Source organism: Tyto alba, unplaced genomic scaffold, assembly GCF_018691265.1.
Source record: "Tyto alba isolate M040663 unplaced genomic scaffold, T.alba_DEE_v4.0 Super-Scaffold_1, whole genome shotgun sequence".
NCBI lineage: Eukaryota > Metazoa > Chordata > Aves > Strigiformes > Tytonidae > Tyto > Tyto alba.
Window position 1 is genome coordinate 12000610 of NW_024881261.1, and position 18754 is coordinate 12019363.

General features: G+C 44.6%; 1 protein-coding gene across 2 annotated transcripts in view; it reads right to left on the reverse strand.

The window, feature by feature from the left end:
• The window catches only part of MXI1 (MAX interactor 1, dimerization protein), a 56694-nt gene that overhangs the window by 28044 nt on the left and 9896 nt on the right, over window positions 1-18754 (reverse strand). For both annotated transcript variants that reach the window (XM_042806139.1, XM_032988629.2), the window contains exons 2-3: window positions 18135-18267; window positions 1711-1740 (exon numbers count right to left, since the gene is read on the reverse strand). In XM_042806139.1, coding sequence (XP_042662073.1) covers window positions 1711-1740; window positions 18135-18267 — 163 coding nt within the window. The remainder of the gene's footprint in view (window positions 1-1710; window positions 1741-18134; window positions 18268-18754) is intronic.

Here is an 18754-nt window from a genome sequence, read left to right on the forward strand (position 1 = left end):
GAGCTGGTATCTGGCATATCCTAAACCCACAAATACTTGCCAGTCCTCAGCCGGACAGTAAACACGTAATGCTCGCTGTTGAGATCTCACCCACAGAGAGTTTAAAGCTTCACTGCCTGACCCACAAGCCTGATGGTAGAAAAAGATGGTCACAGATCCACACAAACTTGGCCAGTGTGAGAGGACCAAGTTGGTATGGGAGAGATGGAGACAGCTCTGCTCTAAAGCTGTATTGAGGGCAAGCAGCATTTGCAGTAACAATTAGATATGCAAATGAGCACATTGAAAATTAGCGATGGTTTACTGTTGTCATGGAGAAAAAAAAACCCACCCTCCGTTCTGGGTCAGATCCAAGCACTGCATTTTCTTCTCCTTGTTGGTAAATAAAACTGTAGAGGGCACTGGAAAACTCAGGATCCAACACTTAACACAGGTCTACCTGGGACTGGAAAGGTTGAGACTTGGAGAGCAACACACCCCCCAAAAAAAACTCCCTGCATCACCCCAGAAAGACAGGACAATGCCAACTCTGTAGACCCTCAAATCTACCAGGAGGTAGAAGCACAGCCTGGAAGGGAACACCCACACCATGCAAAGGCCAAGCTGCTTCCCAGCACTGCCGCTGCTGCTGGGAAAGGCAGATTTGGGGGAAACTGAGGGCAACATGATGCATGAGATACTTGCCTCCCATTCCCTTGAAGCTACATGGGAAGACCTTGTCTGAATGGAAACATGCACTTGGCTTGAAGCCTCTGTGTATCTTTGGCCATCCTTATAGGGCTCCTAGCCCTTGTTAAATGATGGCTGCTAAGAGGGAAGTGAAGGCAATCAACCTATTTAGACTCAGCTTTCCCACCCTGGGGGTTTCTTCATAGGAGCAGGTGGCCAGAGCACTGCCTTTGTTCCAGCAGCCACAGAAAACACATACGCCCCCCCCCCCCGACCCCCCTAAACTCCCAAAGAAGAACCAAGATAAGTTTATAATGGAAACCCTGACACAACCTTAACTATAGCATCCTGAATGGAAGGTGATAATCTGATCTGTGTGTGAACTAGCTCCCCTTGTCTCAATGGTATTTATCTTACTTTAACTCCTGTTACAAAAGGGTTGAGTCATATAGCAGAGCTAGCCAAGTAACAAAACTGCAAGGCTTGCTAAAACTTCAGATTCAAGGATAAACAGATGCAATCCTAAAACAGGTTAGAAGAGAGAGTCTCCACAGGAGTGCTGGTAGCCAGACCTCCGAGCCTCTGGACAATGGTATTTTCTTCAGCGCCGCAGAGATTATCAAAGCCCAGCGGAGGGGTGGGAGGGAGAGGGTGTAGAGCACAGGGCTCTGCCCTTCGGTTCATGGTAACACATATTACCCTGGGCCCAAGAAACCTGATCCCGTAGCAACCTCATGTATGGAAAGTGCCCCAATCAGATTTCACTGTGTCAGGAGAACAACAGTATTTACTCTGCATACAGATTAGTCACAAAACTGGGTCACTTCTTGCCTTTTCAGAGAAAGAAAAAAACCCAACCAAAAACAAGGCTTCTTTTTCACATCTTTTTGTGTCTTCTCCCCTGACTTTTAAAACTACGTGATGCAGTGTGGTCATTCACAGCTGTCTAAATTGACCAAACAGCACCTGCATGTGTAGGGTTAAAATACTTTACACTCACTAGGCTTGCATTTCTTAGAATTCAGCTCATTGGCTACTTACCGGTTCTTTTCTAGTTCATTGTGCGTAGACCTGGAAGATAAACAAAAATTTGGATTAGCCACCTTTGACCTCTCAGCACAAAGTTCAATCGCTACAAGCTGTACACATCCCCAGTGGCACATCACACCATAAAGTCAATCAACTATATACGTTAAAATCTATAGCTATAACCTCAATCTACCTGCTGACAAGAGATTCCTCCCCTCCAGTATTTACCTGCTACATGCAAAGCTGGTACTTTTACGGGTGCTATAGAAAATGTTCCCTAGAGACTTAAATGCACACAAAATCCTGAAGTGAGGCAATGATTGCAACAGCAGACCAGAGTCAGACATTTCCAGGCTACTTCTGGCTCTGCCACCAACTGAGTACAAGACTGCAGTTACGTTTCTTTGTGCTTTAGTTTCTCCATTCACCATGTAAAAATACTGGTATCATCTGCTAACACAGGAGCTCATGGAATATTAATTTGTGCACATCAAATACATGAGAACCTTCCAGCAGAATCGGGTCTGTAAGGACAACCCTCGAAGCCCTTCAGTGGCCACATGCTAGATTTAGCAAACTTAGTAGAATCAGGTATGGCCAGCATTTGGACATGAAACAGGATGGCCAGTACTGCCATGTTTGCAAACATGAGCGGCACTGAGTAGCACTTTTAGGATGCCTGGAAACCCCCTCGGGGATTGAAACAGCACTGCCACAGTGCTAGCTTGCAGTGAAGCAAGTGACCCATAAAGTGGCACTGTGACCACTTGACAAAGGAGGGGGCTTTGTCTTTATACCTGCCTGCCACGCCAAGCATGCTGCCAGCACTCCCTAATTTAGAGCTCTCAGCTTGAAAATGAGACCGACTAGAAACAAAAGGGAATCAGGCAAGTTCATTCTCCTTGCCTCTGTGATGGCAGAACAAGTTGCAAAAAAAGCTTAAATCCTTTCAGGATTTCTAATCTAACAATGTTATTAGTAACCCAGGTAAGGTTGTTGAGGATTATTAAAAAAGGACAGCCATTTATCCAACATTTCTCTTTAACAGAAGGTCACCTTAAAATAAGAGTAAAAGGAGCCCAACAGCTTAATAAAAAGGATCTATTTTCTGTAATTTGGCATCACATTTCTTCCGGAGCTCTGAGAAGATTATCCTCTATCCTCCATCTGGAGAATCCCACAGAGAATTCTACAATTAGGGAACTGAATGGAGGATGTGCTCCAAGGGAAACCCTGTCATAATTAAATGTTTCTCCAAAAAAAGGGAGGAGGAGCACTTAACAGGTGTTAGAATCTCATTGAAGATGACGAATAAACCACGGATGTCTGCGAAAAACAAGGTAAATGAGTCTTAGCTAGCCGTGACTGACAGCTGCGGGTGGCCAGAGAAAAAACCAAAATATTACCATATGTCTGTGCAAGGTACCCTGTGCAGCAAGGTATGGGATACCCTAAAGGCAAGACACACTAGAGTCAAACTCCTAAAGGTGAGGGAACTCCCAACGCAAATCCTTCCCTCCCAAAAAGAGAGGATCCCTTAAGTCTGGTTCCCAGGAATAAGAAACATAAACGTAATATATAGTCCAGAAAATCTCCCAAATCAAACCTATGTCCCCCACAGAGTCTATATCAGCAAACCCCATTTGTCCAGGCAACTTGCATGCAAATTAACTGACCAGGGCTGAGCTGGGGCCCTTTAAAACCACAGCTCATATGTTCTTTGGAACACGCTTATTGTTCTTACTTACTGTATATTCCTGCAGGAGACTTTGCACTCTTCTTGGCTATGACATTAGCAGTTATAAAGCCAAAGATATGAAATGGCTTGAATTCCTATATTATATTGAGCCAATTATCAAGGCCAGCACTGAAAGAACAAAGTTTGGCCCACTGCTGTGAACAAAATTAAAACAGCAGGTTCTCCCTACTCTTCTCACACAGGAGACTCTTTATTACCTATCTGCCTTCTGATGAACAAGACAACTGAGAGGGGTCACAGGCTTTTCACCAAGTCAGGAAATTTATGCTGTGACTTTTAACCATATTGGTGGCAAGGAAAAAAGCAAACCCCAACCGCTCCTCCCCAATACTTCCCCACCGAAGCTGAATGCAAAGGAAAGAATCTCAGTAATGCTGAATGAATCCTATGGGGATGTTACTTCTCTCACCTGCCTATACTTTGTTTAGTCTTACTGGGGGTATTTGGAAAAGTTTTAATTTTTCCCTTATTCTAAATTTAGGAAAAAACCCACAGTACCGCTCCACACTACCACCATTCACTAACTCTTATTTTCTGTGCCAGCTTCCCTTTGCTTGGACAATGGATACAGAAAAAACCCCTCTCTTCTGTTCGCAATTCATTTCATTTTTTGTAGCTCCTGATCTAGAGATTAATTTTCTCTCCTCGTCTTTGCACTGCACATGTTACTAAGATTTATTTGGAGTTAAACAAGGACAGTGCTGTCAGTGAAGTGGAAAAAAGTACAGGAACCTTTATTGATACTACACTCAGAAAAAAAATCTTCTAAATAGGTTCCAGAAACAAATGTAACTGGACCTCTTTAACTGAGCTGGTCTTATCATCAACTGAGAACCTAGAGAGTTATCACCAGACTGAAATCAAAGCTCCATCCTTATATGCCGTCGTCAGCTTTTTGATGGGTACAGGATGAACGCCACAGCTGTGAACTATTGCAGCACTCGGGGAATGTTTCAGTGTTCCTTGTAATACTCTGCTTTTACAACAGCAAGGAACTGGTGCGTTCAGTGTGATGCTGCTTCGCTGCTGTTGATAGTCAGTCACAGCCTGTGTCACCCAGTGAAATAAGGACGCCACCACTGAGCATGGACCGCAGACCAGGAGCTCACATCCCCACTGTCAGGGGGATAGGGCAAGCCGGTATGGACATGTCCATAGAGGAAAACAAAAGCCCAAGCACACATATACTGGCACTGCTCAAAACCTCAGCTGCAGTTTAAAAGTAGTTCAAGCACAAAGCATCTGCAGGGTTCTCATTTAAAAGTCAGGTTTCTATAGCAGTCAGTTCTTTAACAATAAATTTAAAACATCCAAACTGATAACTACCCCTAAAAACTGAAGGAATATTATATAAGGAGGAGGATCCTGCTGCCCACATTTTGAAAACAGCTTGGGAAAAGATCAAGAAAGAGTTTTAGAGCTTAACAGAAATGAGCCAAGCAAACAACAACAAAAACAGCAGAGCAGTCCCCTTTCAACAAAAAGCTGAGAGGAAAAACGGAAGTTTATCCCTCTTTACCTCAGATACTTGAAACTGAGTACAAAACATGGAGTGACAGGGAAGCAGCAGTTGTCAGTCTCTCTAATGTCAGATGCAACAACCTTTTTGCACCAGTTACTGCGATTCTGCCTGCAACCTCGCTATCCAACACTGTAATGTGTTGCCGAAACATTAAGCTACACTGAAGTCCCCCAGTGAATGAGACACTGTAAATAATTTGTCACTTGATAACATTTCATCTAAATTAAATCTCTTCTACCATAGCAGATGCAGCCAAACTTTCCCTGCATGCAGGTAAGCCAACAAAACAAACTGCGTCAGGGAGGAACAAGCTCTAAAGAGCACAGAATTCATTTGTCATTGGGTTTTTTACTGTAATTAAAATCACAAAGCTGCCACATGACATTAAACACAGCTGACCTTTCTGGTTTACACATTTAATATTGATAAATACTCCAATAAGTGCATTTGCAGCATATCTGCATTTTTGTTTGACTTCTTAGTAAGGCAACTATTTTCTATTGGGAAAACATAGCAATCGAGAGTCCCTGTCCTCCGTGATACACAGATGGCATTTAGACCCAATGATCCTGTCATCCCCTTGTACGTGGTCATCCTCCTGTCTGCCTCTGGCACCAGCTCCTGGCTCCAGAGGAGCCGAGGACTCCAAGAGCTCCATCTCCATCACAGAGCTACTGGTGACTCAGGAGATGCCACTGGCCATAAGTATTGCCAGGTAAGGGGTCTGGGAGATACACAGATTACCTCTTCCAATATATGTCCTTAATGCCAACACAGAGCCAGTGTTTCTCCTCCAAATTCACTCACCCCACTCTGCTTTAACAGATTAATCAGGAAAGAAATATTCCATCAGCTTGTGCAAACTAAGGCAGAGTTACCTGAATCACGTTTAGCAAAACAGCAAGAACATTTATCCACAGATCAGGCCAAACACTTTCTTACTTCCCTCTACTGCTTATGCACCACCACATCACATCCAATTTCATTCTTCTTCATTTTACAAACCTTTTCCACCTTCTGGCTCTGTCAACACCCATTCACTTGGCCACCAAATTCCCCTGCAGGAAATGCCTTCTTCCCTTCTCCAAGCCAAGACCAGCCACCCTTCTAGAACCAGTGAACTACATCACCAGCCTTTTATGCGAGATTTTCCTCAGAAATGATTCCTATTCCAAACAGCCAAATGACAAAACGGAACAAACGAAAAGGTGATCAACAGCTTTTATCCACCTGAGTCCACAAAACAAAACTTACCGGCTGAAGAACCCCACTGTTTTGAGAAGGCTTCAAGCAGCAGTGCATCAACACCATAAGTAGACTATGAAACCAACTGCACAAACCAAGGTCTGGGAAGCCAATGGAGAAGCTCCACCAGTAGCAGCATGTGAGGCTTTCAGCCCAATGGTAAGACTAATGATAGATGTGCAAGAGTCAAATCTTCCTGCCCAGATGGAGCTACCCAAGGGCTGAGTTTTTAAGGGAGTTGTGAATCCACCTCACCTCTGGGAGGCCCAGGAGCCTGGCTCTGAGGGCTGCACATGAGCCTTGGGAACACTGCAGTTTATGGTACTCAGTGCTGCCATGAGCTCCTGCAGTGAGGAGCAGAATGCAGCTGAACAGGAAAGGGCATAGCTGGAATAGTAGTCCTTCTACTGCCATCCTTATGTCCTTTGCAAGTACCAGCCCCAAATCCAACAAGAGCTTCACTTCAGCCTTGCATATCAACAAAATCTAACAAAACATTTCCCTCCACTAAGTACTAGAGACAGAAGTTATCTTAGTCATTACTATCCCATGATCCCCTGACACTGTCTGGCCTCGAGGTCCAGAATAAATGCTTCTCCATGAGGAGCTGAGGTGGAGACAGAACAGATCGTTCCACCTTCTCACTGACGTCAATGGAGATGCACCAGATTACCCTGGCCCCAAACTCTGGCTAGTTTTTCTGTCGCTCTTAGATGGACATGGTATCAGATTCCTCTCAAAGCTCTGATCAAAGCTGTTTTCCCAGGATCAGGCCAGACCCTTTCCAAAGTTCACATTCTCTGACTCCAGTAGAGAAGGGGACACAGCCGTACTGGCATCTGTTTGTGTTTTTCATCTTTGGAAAAGGAGAAATGGCCCCACAGTCTGTTTTCAGCTCAATGAGGGGAAGAGCACCCCTTCATGCAGTTCACAACTACAGAAAGTCACCTACCCCTGGGTTTCTACACAGTATCCTGAAAGCCTCCTGCAACACTCAGTCAAAAACAACTTTAAAAAGTATACTGCATACATCCCTTGAAGAAGTAAATGTCTTGAAAGCCACGTACGGTATTTACACAGCCACTCTCAGTTTGATATCTGCTCCTCACAATCATTATTTCAGTTGGTAACATTTCAGAAATTAACTCTTCCCTAACACTTTTTACGCAGTGGGGACAACAGCAACACACAGAAATTCTAAATGGTTTTCCCAAAGTCACACAAGAAGCCTGTGGCAGAGCAGGGTACTTAACTTGGGTTCCCTGAACCCCAGGATAAGGCTCGCATAAGTGGGTTGCTGTTCTCAGGCATCCCAGAGAGACATCTAACAAGGACATTTGTGCCATCTGATTCTTGGGTCAAAGACAAAAAAAAATGACATAATCATTGTAAGCTGCAAGTGGGTAAGTGGAAAAAAGCCACAACCAACAAGGCAAACCTAAACCAGCCCTCATGTCTTGCCCACTGTCTGCCAAGTGAGCCAACCCTCTGCCAAAGACCACCGTATGAGGTGACAGAGAAGAATCTAAAACAGGAGCCAAGAGCAAAGTAATATTAGTTTACCAACAAAACTCATCCAATAGACACATCAGGCATAACGCTCAGGTGGGGAAGGAACTGCAGCTGCAGTCCCAAACAAGGCAAGCTGTTCTGTTTGTGCATGTTCTGCTTTTTCAGCACAAGGGAGGAAAGAGCAGGAAAAGAGCTCCTCCTTGCTGAGCACCATGGGTCTCTCCCAGTCCCAGCACTGGGCTCCTCCAAACCAGAGCAACACCATGTCAAACAGTACAAGGTGGCACTCTGCAGGGGAAGGGTTTTCCAAGCCAGGCCACACAAAAAGAATGTTGTTTTGCATTCAGTGCTGCAATCTGGGGCCAGCAAACAAGTCCAGAGCTGGCTTCCCTCCCTACTGTACAGGCTGGGAGCAAGCGTGCTGCTGTGGGTCCTCTCCTGTACCACCTGAGCCCCTATCATACAGAGGCTGGTCCTAGCCCCAAGTGCTAAGGGAAAACTGCCCCATCTCAAACTCTCTCTCACACAGAGCCCTGCACGGCCAAGAAGAACTGGGTTTGCTGAACAAGCAGCTATTCAATATTTTGTTTTCTCCTCATTGTTCAACGCATGGCCTCAAGCCAAGCCCTGCTCTGAATACAGAACCGGTGGTTTCCTTACAGGCTTTCTGACAGGCTCACCGAGAGCAGCAGCTAGGCAGTTCACAAGCATGTTTATTGTCAAGCATCCTCGCTTTCCAAATCAGAAGCTAAGAAAGAGGGAAGTCACAAGTTGCAGCTTCTGGTCCCTCCGAGTGCCTCTGTGAAGACCCCTAAGGGCCTGGTTTTCTGGGCCACTTTAAACCTTCAAGGCACAACTCCTGCTGGTGCCCCTTGCAGCTGTGCATCATCAGCACTTCCACAGCTCAGATCTCAGGCTCATACTTTGGAAAAAAAACAATAAAAGTCACAGTATGAGGAATAGACTATTTGGGGGTCTCCTATGACAAGCTGGTCTGAAAGGGACCTGCTGCATGTACACAGGGCTGCTGACAGGGACCAGCTATGAAGCAAATTTTCCAATGTGCTATTCACTGCTCCATTCATCTGCCTTCTAACTTCTATGGCAGGTGAGCAAAGATCCTACAGAAACCAACTCTTTCCCTTCCTAGCCCACAGTTAACCACATCAGAAGGGGCTCGTGCACACAAATCAGACACAAAGGCTGATGTATGTTCATTATGGGAGGTATCTCCCAACATCTATAGCCGACATCTATAATGATTCAGAACGTGGCCAAATTCAGGTAGATCCTCACAGGTCAGGAAAAAGTATATTCTTTGCCTTCACCAAGGTAAGATTCCTGTCTATGATCCATGATGCAAGGGAGTTTGAGCTTCTTCTAGATAAAGTCTTGACTTTTTTTTTTTTTTAAATACATTGACAAAATCATGTTTTCAGAACCTGGTGAGGAGAAATGTCAGGTGGCTTCACCATGGCACCTCCAAGCTTCCCCATGAGCTGAGAGGAGTATGGCACAGAATGACAACAACAAAATACAGACACTTCTTCACACTAATGTCAGGTGTGTGCTGTCCCCCAGGTCTCTCCCAAGTGCTACTTGGGAAGGACAACCTCCCTCCACAATCACCATAAACAGATAGCTTGAAGCAAAATGAATTATTTAAGTAAAATCAGGCACAGACTTCATCCATCCTCTGCTAGCACCTTAGTACCTCTGCTAACAAAATTTTTTCTGTAAATATTCAAGCTTCAATTCAACACGGTAAGGCTGCACAAAGCTCTATGCAGTCCCTGCCCCGCTGACTTCCAGCAGGCTCCATGAGGCCATGCTCAGGGACTCAGTCTCTTCCAAGGCCACACCAGAACCAGTATCTTAGTTGTTGGTACCTGCATGGTAGAGACATCACAGTGATTCACAAAAAGAGGATATAGGCACAGGAGGCAACTTTCAAATCTACCTAGAAAACCTAGGATCCAGTCTCCTCTTCTTTCAACAGCCACGAGCTCCAAAATACCGATTCTACTTCCTGACAACAGGATTAGAAAAGTGTGTGCATTACCCCAACGTACAGATGGTAGGAGCCATGTAATGTACAGATGGTAGGGCCCATGTAGGTCATCTGACGTGCCCAGATCTTGTAGCCTTTCGGCAGCAGACTCAGGAAATGATCCAAGGGCCCAGCATGTCAGCCCTCTGCCCTATACCATGCTTCTTCCCACACATAACGTTACCCTTTTGAAGAAGATGGTCATATCCAGAAATAGCCTTAGCAGTGTAATCTGCAGAGTAACAGTCTGTTTGGGGAACATGTACTTCTCTGCAACGCGCATCTTCTGACCTAAAGAAACTGCCTTCAGATGCACTGGGGGAAATGAGCTTTTTGAGTAAACGCCACCTGACTGAAACACACTTTGTTAGAGAAGAAACTGATGGCATTTGTATGGCTGTGGGCCAGGCCAGACTTTCTTCACTTCTATTTAGCCTTGTTAGTTATCGCTCATGTTACAACTATATTGCTGCAATACTGTGCCTGGAGACAAAGGGGAGGAAAATATACTTGAAATTACATTAACATCACTGTTAGCTACACACTGTATTAGGGAAACTGAGGCACAAAGACTTATACAGGCTGTAACAATATCAGGAAGAGAACCCAGATGTCCTGATGTTCAGGATTATATTCTGTCAACAAGGACATACTCATCTAGCATCTGCGAGATCCATGAAAAAGAAAGGCTGAGAAAAACAGAAGAGCTCTGATTTCTTCTGTTCTTACAGTTCTGGCTCATAAGCAAAAGCAACTAACATGAAGGCAGCAAGGTGGCTACCTCCCACTGCTCCCAGATGGCCAAGCTACTTGTGAAACAGTTCATGAACTGCTACAGCTTGTAGCCTAACTGTTAAAGGCAAACCATAACCGGTGTCATGCTACCTTACCATACATTACTTTACAACTACCCAAGCACTCAGGCAATGATGACTGGAGTAATAGTCTCAACAGCAATCCCAATGTCTTTTGCCCCTTCCCATAACTTCTCTCTTCCTGATGGCTTAACAGATGGAAGGAGATAAATGAGAAGTGTTCAGAAAATAATCGACTTATTTATGCAGAGGAACTTTAATCAAAACTGAGGCAAAAGAATTGCTTTCAGTCCACATGCCTGCTCACCACAGAGCAAGCAGCAAAGTATAAACAAGTAATTAAAATAATGTTGGAGATTGTCTAGGCTACTTCAAACTGGATATATGAAGCAACAGAACTGAAGCGAAATCACTTTCATATCAGAGAATGGAAGTACAGTAGGGAGCATAGAAGTGAGAGATGGGAATACATCCAGCAGGATGGAAAAAGCAGGCCTGTTCCCTTTGAGCTGATCAACAAGGCAGTGTCTCACAGAGAAGAGATCCAGGGAAAGGCCAGCCAAGTGCACAGCCCCAGAGACCCACAGCCTCTGATCAAGAGGGCCCAAAATAGTCAACAAAAATAAATCCTATCTTTGTTGGTTCAAAGGGGATAGGAAATAGGAGCCAACACTCTCAAGAGGAGAACAAACAGAAGCCAGTCTTTGAATTTGGGCAGAAGTTTGTCAGGAGGGATCAGGAGATGACCAACAGTAAGAACTCCCAACAGGCAAGACAATTAACTCAGCAGCATGACATGGACTGGTCTGTTTGGGTCAGAAAGAGAAATGGATTTGAAAGTTCAACCAGGAGCAAGAAAGGAGAGAAAAAGTCAGTCTTACCTACACACAGCTGAGCAGATGGAAACAGTGCTACAGGTGACAACCAATTCACTGTCAAAGGATCAGGTCAGGTTAAACAAAAACATGAAGGATAAATACCTGCATGTGTTGTGGATGAGGCATTACACAGAGAAGATAGAAATGGGATACAAACGTGATGAGAAGGGAAAGAAAGCCAAAACATCTGACAAATAACGAATACTACTTAAACCAGGAAATTGACTGTACACTGAATATAATGGGAAGAGAAAATAAGGGAATTCCAGGAACAGATGACCGGATTTGGCCCAAATATCCTCCCTACCAGATCTCTCTAAGAGCTGGGGCTAACAACCTTCATGTTTCAGTAGACCCTAAGCATCAAACTCTGAAGTTTCTTTTCACTGCACCAGCACTGCTATCAGTGATGCAAATCAGCTCATGGCAGTTGCAGAACAGTTCTACCTGGGTAGAATACTGCAACCTGAACAGCACAAGCCCTGATTAACAGTTCCACTGCCACAAAACAGCAGACAGATGCTGCAGCAGTGAATTATAGCGAAGTCGCAGATAACATCAACAACTGGGCCTGCTTCTAGTTTACACAAAGGCCTCTTTGCACAACTCAGAGACTATAAATTAAATTTTACACCTACTGAATGTATCAAAGTATAAATTCAGCCTAGAATCATGGGTTTCTGCCACACAGATCTCCCTATGCATGGCTATATTACTAACACAAAAAGGAAAGCATGAACTACAGCTCTGCAGGACCTTCCCACTTGGAAGGCTATAAAATAAACAGGGTGTCAAAGGGGAACACAGCGGGTTCCCTCATGGAAACTGCTACATCAGTCCTAGCACTTTTGGAGGCCTCATTCCTCATTAGGGAATAGGGTTTATGCTTCTCATGCCATTTGCTGGGTTTAGCCTCACTTTCTGTATTTTGCCTGTTAACCTGCCAATTGTAGTACTGCAAAGCCAAGCATCACTGAAAAGACACTGAGTACAAAACCTCACCTGCATGGGGTGGTATTGTTTTTGGGTTTGTTTTTTTGTTGTTTTTTTTTTTTTTTCCCCCAAATTGTTGGCTAGATCTCAGTTTCTGACATCGATCAGCAGAGATAAGGAAAGGCACAACCTAGTGCCAGCAGGTTCAGAAACTCCAGCATCACTGTGACTGCTTGCCTGCACTTGCAGACTGCATTGGGGCAAATTACATCAAATGGGCAGATGGGATGTGCTGAGGCTGAACTGAGCTATTTGAGTACAGCCCTACCTGCCAACCTGATCAACTGTACTCCAGTCCAAGCCTACAGAAGATAGTGAGATTTTAAGGTGATTCCGCCTCTCGTGCATGAACCAGCAATCCATTTTCCCAGCCTAACACTCTAAACTGTCATTATGCTTTTTCAAAAAGAAGTCATGCTCACACCCAACTATAGTCAATACTGCTGGCCAGTCCCTCTCAATGTCTCTAATAGAGAAGCAATCCCTAACAGCTCAGCCTTGTCTAGTTTTCCTTTCTTGAAAAATTAACTAGCACATTCAAGTATAGTCTTTACTGGAAGACAAGATCCCATCGCCAACTATTTCTAGACAAAATTTCAACAGCAGCATGAAGACCTCAGATAGTAATCACACTGTTTGTACATTATCAAGATCCAGCATAAATCAAAACATGGCCCAGCAAATCTCATCCATTCTCTATTTTACACATGTGGATTTGTACTCTGTGAAGCAAAGCCAAGTCCTGAGCCATGAATAGAGCAGCTCCCTGGCACTACAAGGCTTGACAGTCTCTATCCCCGGCATATTACACAAGGGCCAGATTCTAACCCACCTACACACAGCGAGCCAAAACTCAACTCCCACTAGCTGTGGAGTAAGGTGTGATCCAGCGTGATTGCAAGTGGCTAAAAAGAAATCCCACAAGCAAATAAACAAAGTATCATGCAGAAACAACTAACAACTGATAGAGGCTAGGAAACAGCAAAGCTGTCAACAAAAAGCCTCAGAAACCAGCTCTCAGGGATGTGAAGAAAGGGGTAGGGGCTTTGTGACGAAAAGTAGACCAACAGAGGCTGACACAGCAATTTGCTCTTTCAGGATTTTCCTACATAAGACAGGCAAACCGCTCAGCCCCCTGCACCTCCTCAGCCACAGTAAAATCAAAATTACAGCACTGTCCTAACTCTGGGGGCTATAGGAAAGACCGAAAATTTCCAGGTACTCAGTCATCAGCACAATGGGGGGGTAGTGAAATCCCTCTGACGCAGAAGACACGTTATATTTAAAACTGCGCTTAAGCAAGTGTTCACCAACCCCTCTACTCCTCCCCTGCACAGCACGGTACAGCTGCACAGCACTGCTGTTCTGGTAAATCAGGCTTTCTTGTGCACCAGCCAGCCAGGGTTGACTTGCAGCTACACATGCCACATCCTTTCAGCTTCTGCACCCGTGTTTGTGAACCTGTGGCACATGAGGTACCTAATATACACCTGCCTGCCCCCCCCGCCCCCCAATCCTTGCTCAGAGACACTGTGAGCAAATTAAGCTTAAAACCAAGAGTACCTGAGGGTTTCAACAGTACATCCCCCATTCCAACCCACAAAAAACAGCTTCAAAGGTTTTAAGAGTGGAGGGCTACAGAGAAGATTAAGCACAAAACCAAGTGATGGGATTTAGAAGTGTAGAAAAAAAATTTCAAATGGTGCAGAGGAGAGTGCAGCATCAGAGAAAATGAGGAGCTACATCACTAGAACAGCCAGAAGGGCAAAGAAACCCAGACACCCAGATTTTCAAGATACCATATCCAAAATGCCTTACCATACCCATTACAGCTGCTGATTCCAAGCTCTGCAGGCAACCTGCTACCTGACTGTAGATGTCTGAAAGGCCCTTGGGAAGCAGCCTCAGACACAAGGGAGGATAATGGGAAGAGAGGAAAATGAAAGGAAAAAGAAACTGGACAGAGATCAAACCCTCCCCCATGGAACTGAGCAATAGATTCTTCGAGTGCCCTTAACAACACAGGCCTCCCCGGAGAGCTGAGGGCTCCTAGCACCTCTGGGAGGGTGCCTGGCATTTCCCCAGGATCAGACCGAAAAATGACAGGCTTTTCAACATGCCTGAGGGTCTAAATAAAAACAAAATACAAATGACAATCTAATATTACTATATAATTTCAGATTCTGTTATAAATCTTAACTTCATTAAAATGATTGTATTATGGGGGGGGAATCATTTAGCATCCCTGCTGTTTATTTCCTGCTGACACAACGATTTGAATTGATTAAAAAGTCTTCTCAATTATCTTCCAAAATATATAAATATCAAACCAGTCTAATCCTAACTAACTACAATGAACCTTTCAAATAACGGGATCTATTTAGAACTGCATCTGTAGGGCCTGTAAGAGCAGTTTTCAGTGACATCAAATGCAAGTTAACGTACCCACAGAACTGTACTCCCAGCACAGACTACTTCACTCCTCTAGCAAGATTTCAGAACTCAGCTTCTGTCCCAGAAACATCTTCAGAAGGAACAAACATTAAATAAGTGATACTGTATGTAACAATAAATCTCTGCTAATTTTTCATCCCAGTCCAATAACCAGAAGATACTTTTGTCAAGAGCAAGTTTAAAAAAAGCAAAATTAAATTCTATTTTAATATGGGTTGGCTAATTAATTTGCTTGGTTTTTTGCTTTTAGCTATGTTTTAAATGGGATTTTTTTCAAAAAAGTTTCTCTTGTTTATTATGAACTTCAGGTCACAATGAATGTGATTCTCCACATACTTTTACAAGTGGGTAATTTTCAGTACCTAAATATCCCTGACTAAAGCAAGACTGCATATTTTTAATGATTTTAACCACAACATGCAACACTAGGTCTTTAAAATACCCATGCAAAACACTACACATACATATAGTTAAAGTCCAGAGGATTGCAGAGGGGAACCCCTCTGCAGTAATCTGCATTCTGTCACTTGCACAGTTGGGACAAATGAAGGAAGAGAGAACCTGAACCAAAACATCTTCCTTTAAAAATGCATCATGTAAATTAGAAACAATGAAGCAATGTTTTCCCTCTTATCTGCACACCCCTGTTTGGGGTAGAAAACCACTATTTTGCTGGGACTGGGAGACCTTCGTAGTTCCACTAAGAATAAGATTTACTCCACCACTTCCATCCAGAGCTGGGATGCCTGTTCCTCAGAACTTTCTAGGTGTTTGTGCCATGACAGCACAGAGCCTGCTGGGAAGAAATAGCTGTCATGTCTGGCCTGCAAATGCTGAAGGGAAATACTTGAATTTCAACTACGAATTAAAGAGCACCTAGGCTCTGTAAATACCCTGTGCCACATAATCGTGGATTATTTGGTTCAATAAAGACCAGCAACAACACACACACGTCAATTTCTAAGTGTATAAATAAATAAAAAAATCCCAACAACCAAACGGAAAACAACTGTGCTTTGCCAAGGTTGCTTGAGAGACATTTTTACAGGAGCCTTTTAAATGACAAGATCTGCACGAGATCTCAATGCATAATTTCTCTACACTAATTAAACATTTTGAAACAAAAGCTATTTTAGAAAATCTCTTCTCCACACATCAAATGTAAGTCTTACCCCTCATCAGAGGCTTGATATTTAATTCAAAGTCTATTCAAACTCCACTAAACAGAACTTACTGAATCGTCCCTTTGATTTTAACAGGAAGGGATGATACAGAGCCTTCCTTAAACAAGGCTGATGCTATACTCAGAGTCACGCAAAACACACTGCAGCGAATTTGGAGGCACCCTGAACTTCACAGTTGTTGCTTCCCGGTACTGCAGCCATCTGGAAGGCCTTCCATCTCCTACAGCAAGTGCAAGCTGCTACGACTTGCGTTAAAAGAAACTTCCATTTCCAACTGTGTTTGTAAGGTCTGAGGTCCCCAAAAGACCCGCTTTGGCCTCTGCCCAGACCAGACCTGACGCTGGTTGCTCCCTGAGACTGAAACAAGCATGGGAGGCAACAAACTGGGTAACACCCTAAAGATTCAATTTGTCCTCAGTATTCCTTGTATAATGAAGGTTCTAAATGACCAGAAAGTATCTTTTCCGCTTCTCTGTTGCCTTTCCCCCCACATCAATATATTCCGCCTGTCATGCTAAAGGGCCCAACGGGCTGGTCTCAGCACAGCACGGTGCCCCGTGACAGCTGTGCCTGGGGCCTCTGTGCTGGCAGGGCACGCTGAGCACCCAGGCCCCAGGGACGGGGAGTGCTCTGCATCCCTCTCCAGCCTACAGGCTGCTGGATTCGGTGCTAAGGAGCTCCTGAGGTGGATGTGCTTCCAGCCCTCCTCTGGAGAAGGGCAGGTTGCCATGACAAAGGCCTTTGAGAGACAGAGGTGTGGGATGGAAAAATAGCATGTGAGAAACCTAGAGAGGAAAAATACAGATCTCAACTCAGTATTTGTCACCATTTCCCACCACAAAGTCACTGGGATTTGGGACTTTGGTTCATGGGAAACAGTAAAGAGCTACAACTGCCCTGAAATCAGGAGCGGCTGGATGAAGGAGGGAAGCAAATATAAACATGCAGCATACAAAGAGCTCAGGATATGCTGATCCTGATGAAGAAGTCTTCCCCCACAGCAAGGTGTCCTAACATCACTTCCAACAACCTTTATTATCAAATGCTGCTGAAGCAGAATCCCTGCAAGCAAAGGCACCTTTCCCCTAGGCCTTTACAGGTCCTTCCCAATGGCCTTACGGAAGCTTGAATCACCTGAGCCACCTGCCACCATTTTATGGATTGCACAGGCCTTGCTGCAGTAAAAGCAAGCTTGCAATTGCCTTTTCAAAACTACACTTTATCTTTCTAAAGTTTCTCTATCCCAGAAGGTCTCAACAAGGTCTGAACAATTCTACAGAAGAGAGCAAAAGAAAACAAAAAGACCAGGAATGAGAGAAGAGAGGCAGATCCTACCACAGCACCAAGTGATGGGCTTAATTCTGTTGTCTCTTCTAGACTTCAGAAAACAAGAAGTATGGCCTTGCATAATAAGAGAAGTGTCAAAAATGTAGAGTTCTACAATTACCAAGCAATCAGAAAACCAGGAAATCCCACTGCCCTGAAAGGCAGAGTGAAAGACAGCTTCATTTTCCTGAACCGAATTTTTAACACGTTATACGTAGCAGCCAGTCATCTCTCTCTCTTTCCCATTTGTTGTAGGGGATCCATTTCAAAACATGATTTCCTTGCTTCAAATCATGACTGTCATTACAATCCCAAAGCACCCAGGCTGCCTGCATGCTATCCCTTAAAAGCGGTGACTTCTGGGTTGGAAAGACATCAGCTGTGTATAATGGGAACAGCTATTGCCTACCTCCTCCCTAAACCCTATGAACAGATCTCCCTATTCCCCTTCCCTCTGCAGCATCTGAGCCTTGGCACAGAGTCAGCTGGCAGTGCCACTTCAGATACAGCTCCCCTGTGTCCCCTCTGCTTTCAGTGCTACGGATCCAGAAGGGATGCTGTACTTGTGTGTCCCAGCTCTGAATCCCCTTGTGCTCAGACTCTTCCCATTTTCCCCTCAGGGTAAGTTTCTCTCCCCTGCCTCCAGTTTTATACTCCTGGTCAGCCCTGCACCCCACACTTCCCAGCCCGCACCGTACCTGTTGGCAATACTCGCATTGCTGCCACTGCCGCTGTGTTTTCTTGCCCGGCTCAGCCTCCGTGTGGGCTTTGGGTCTTGTAGTCCAGGACTTGGAACTGAGGGGAAGGTCGAGGCATAGCCATGTTCGCACTCTGCACAAAAATCAACAGGCAGGGGATAAAAAAAGGGTCATTTAAAAAAAAAAAAAAAAAAAAAAAAAAAAGTCAGCAGGCAGGCCTCACCACTAACCCCGTCAGCCTAGCTGAGGAGGCCCTTAACCACAACAGCTCAGGGAAATGACTGATGATGTATTCAGAGGGAAGTGGACTGGGAGGTGGAGAAAAGAGAGGAAGGGGAGTGTAAAGGCTCTGCCAACCTTGGCGGAAGGACACCACTACTCAAACACCTGAAAACATCAAAAGAAAACATGACAGCCCACAGAGAGCCTTGTCCCTCTCCTCCTATCCAAGCTATCTGAACCGGGCAAGGCAGGCATATTTCACTGTGCCGTCGAGGTCTCTGCAAAGCCAGAGCCACCCACCACAGTCCTTTGTGCCTGGTGGGAAACTTTCACACCAATCCCCACTTTTCCTTCCAGAAATCGCATTCACCTCAGTCTCCCCCCTCTCTGCAAAAACC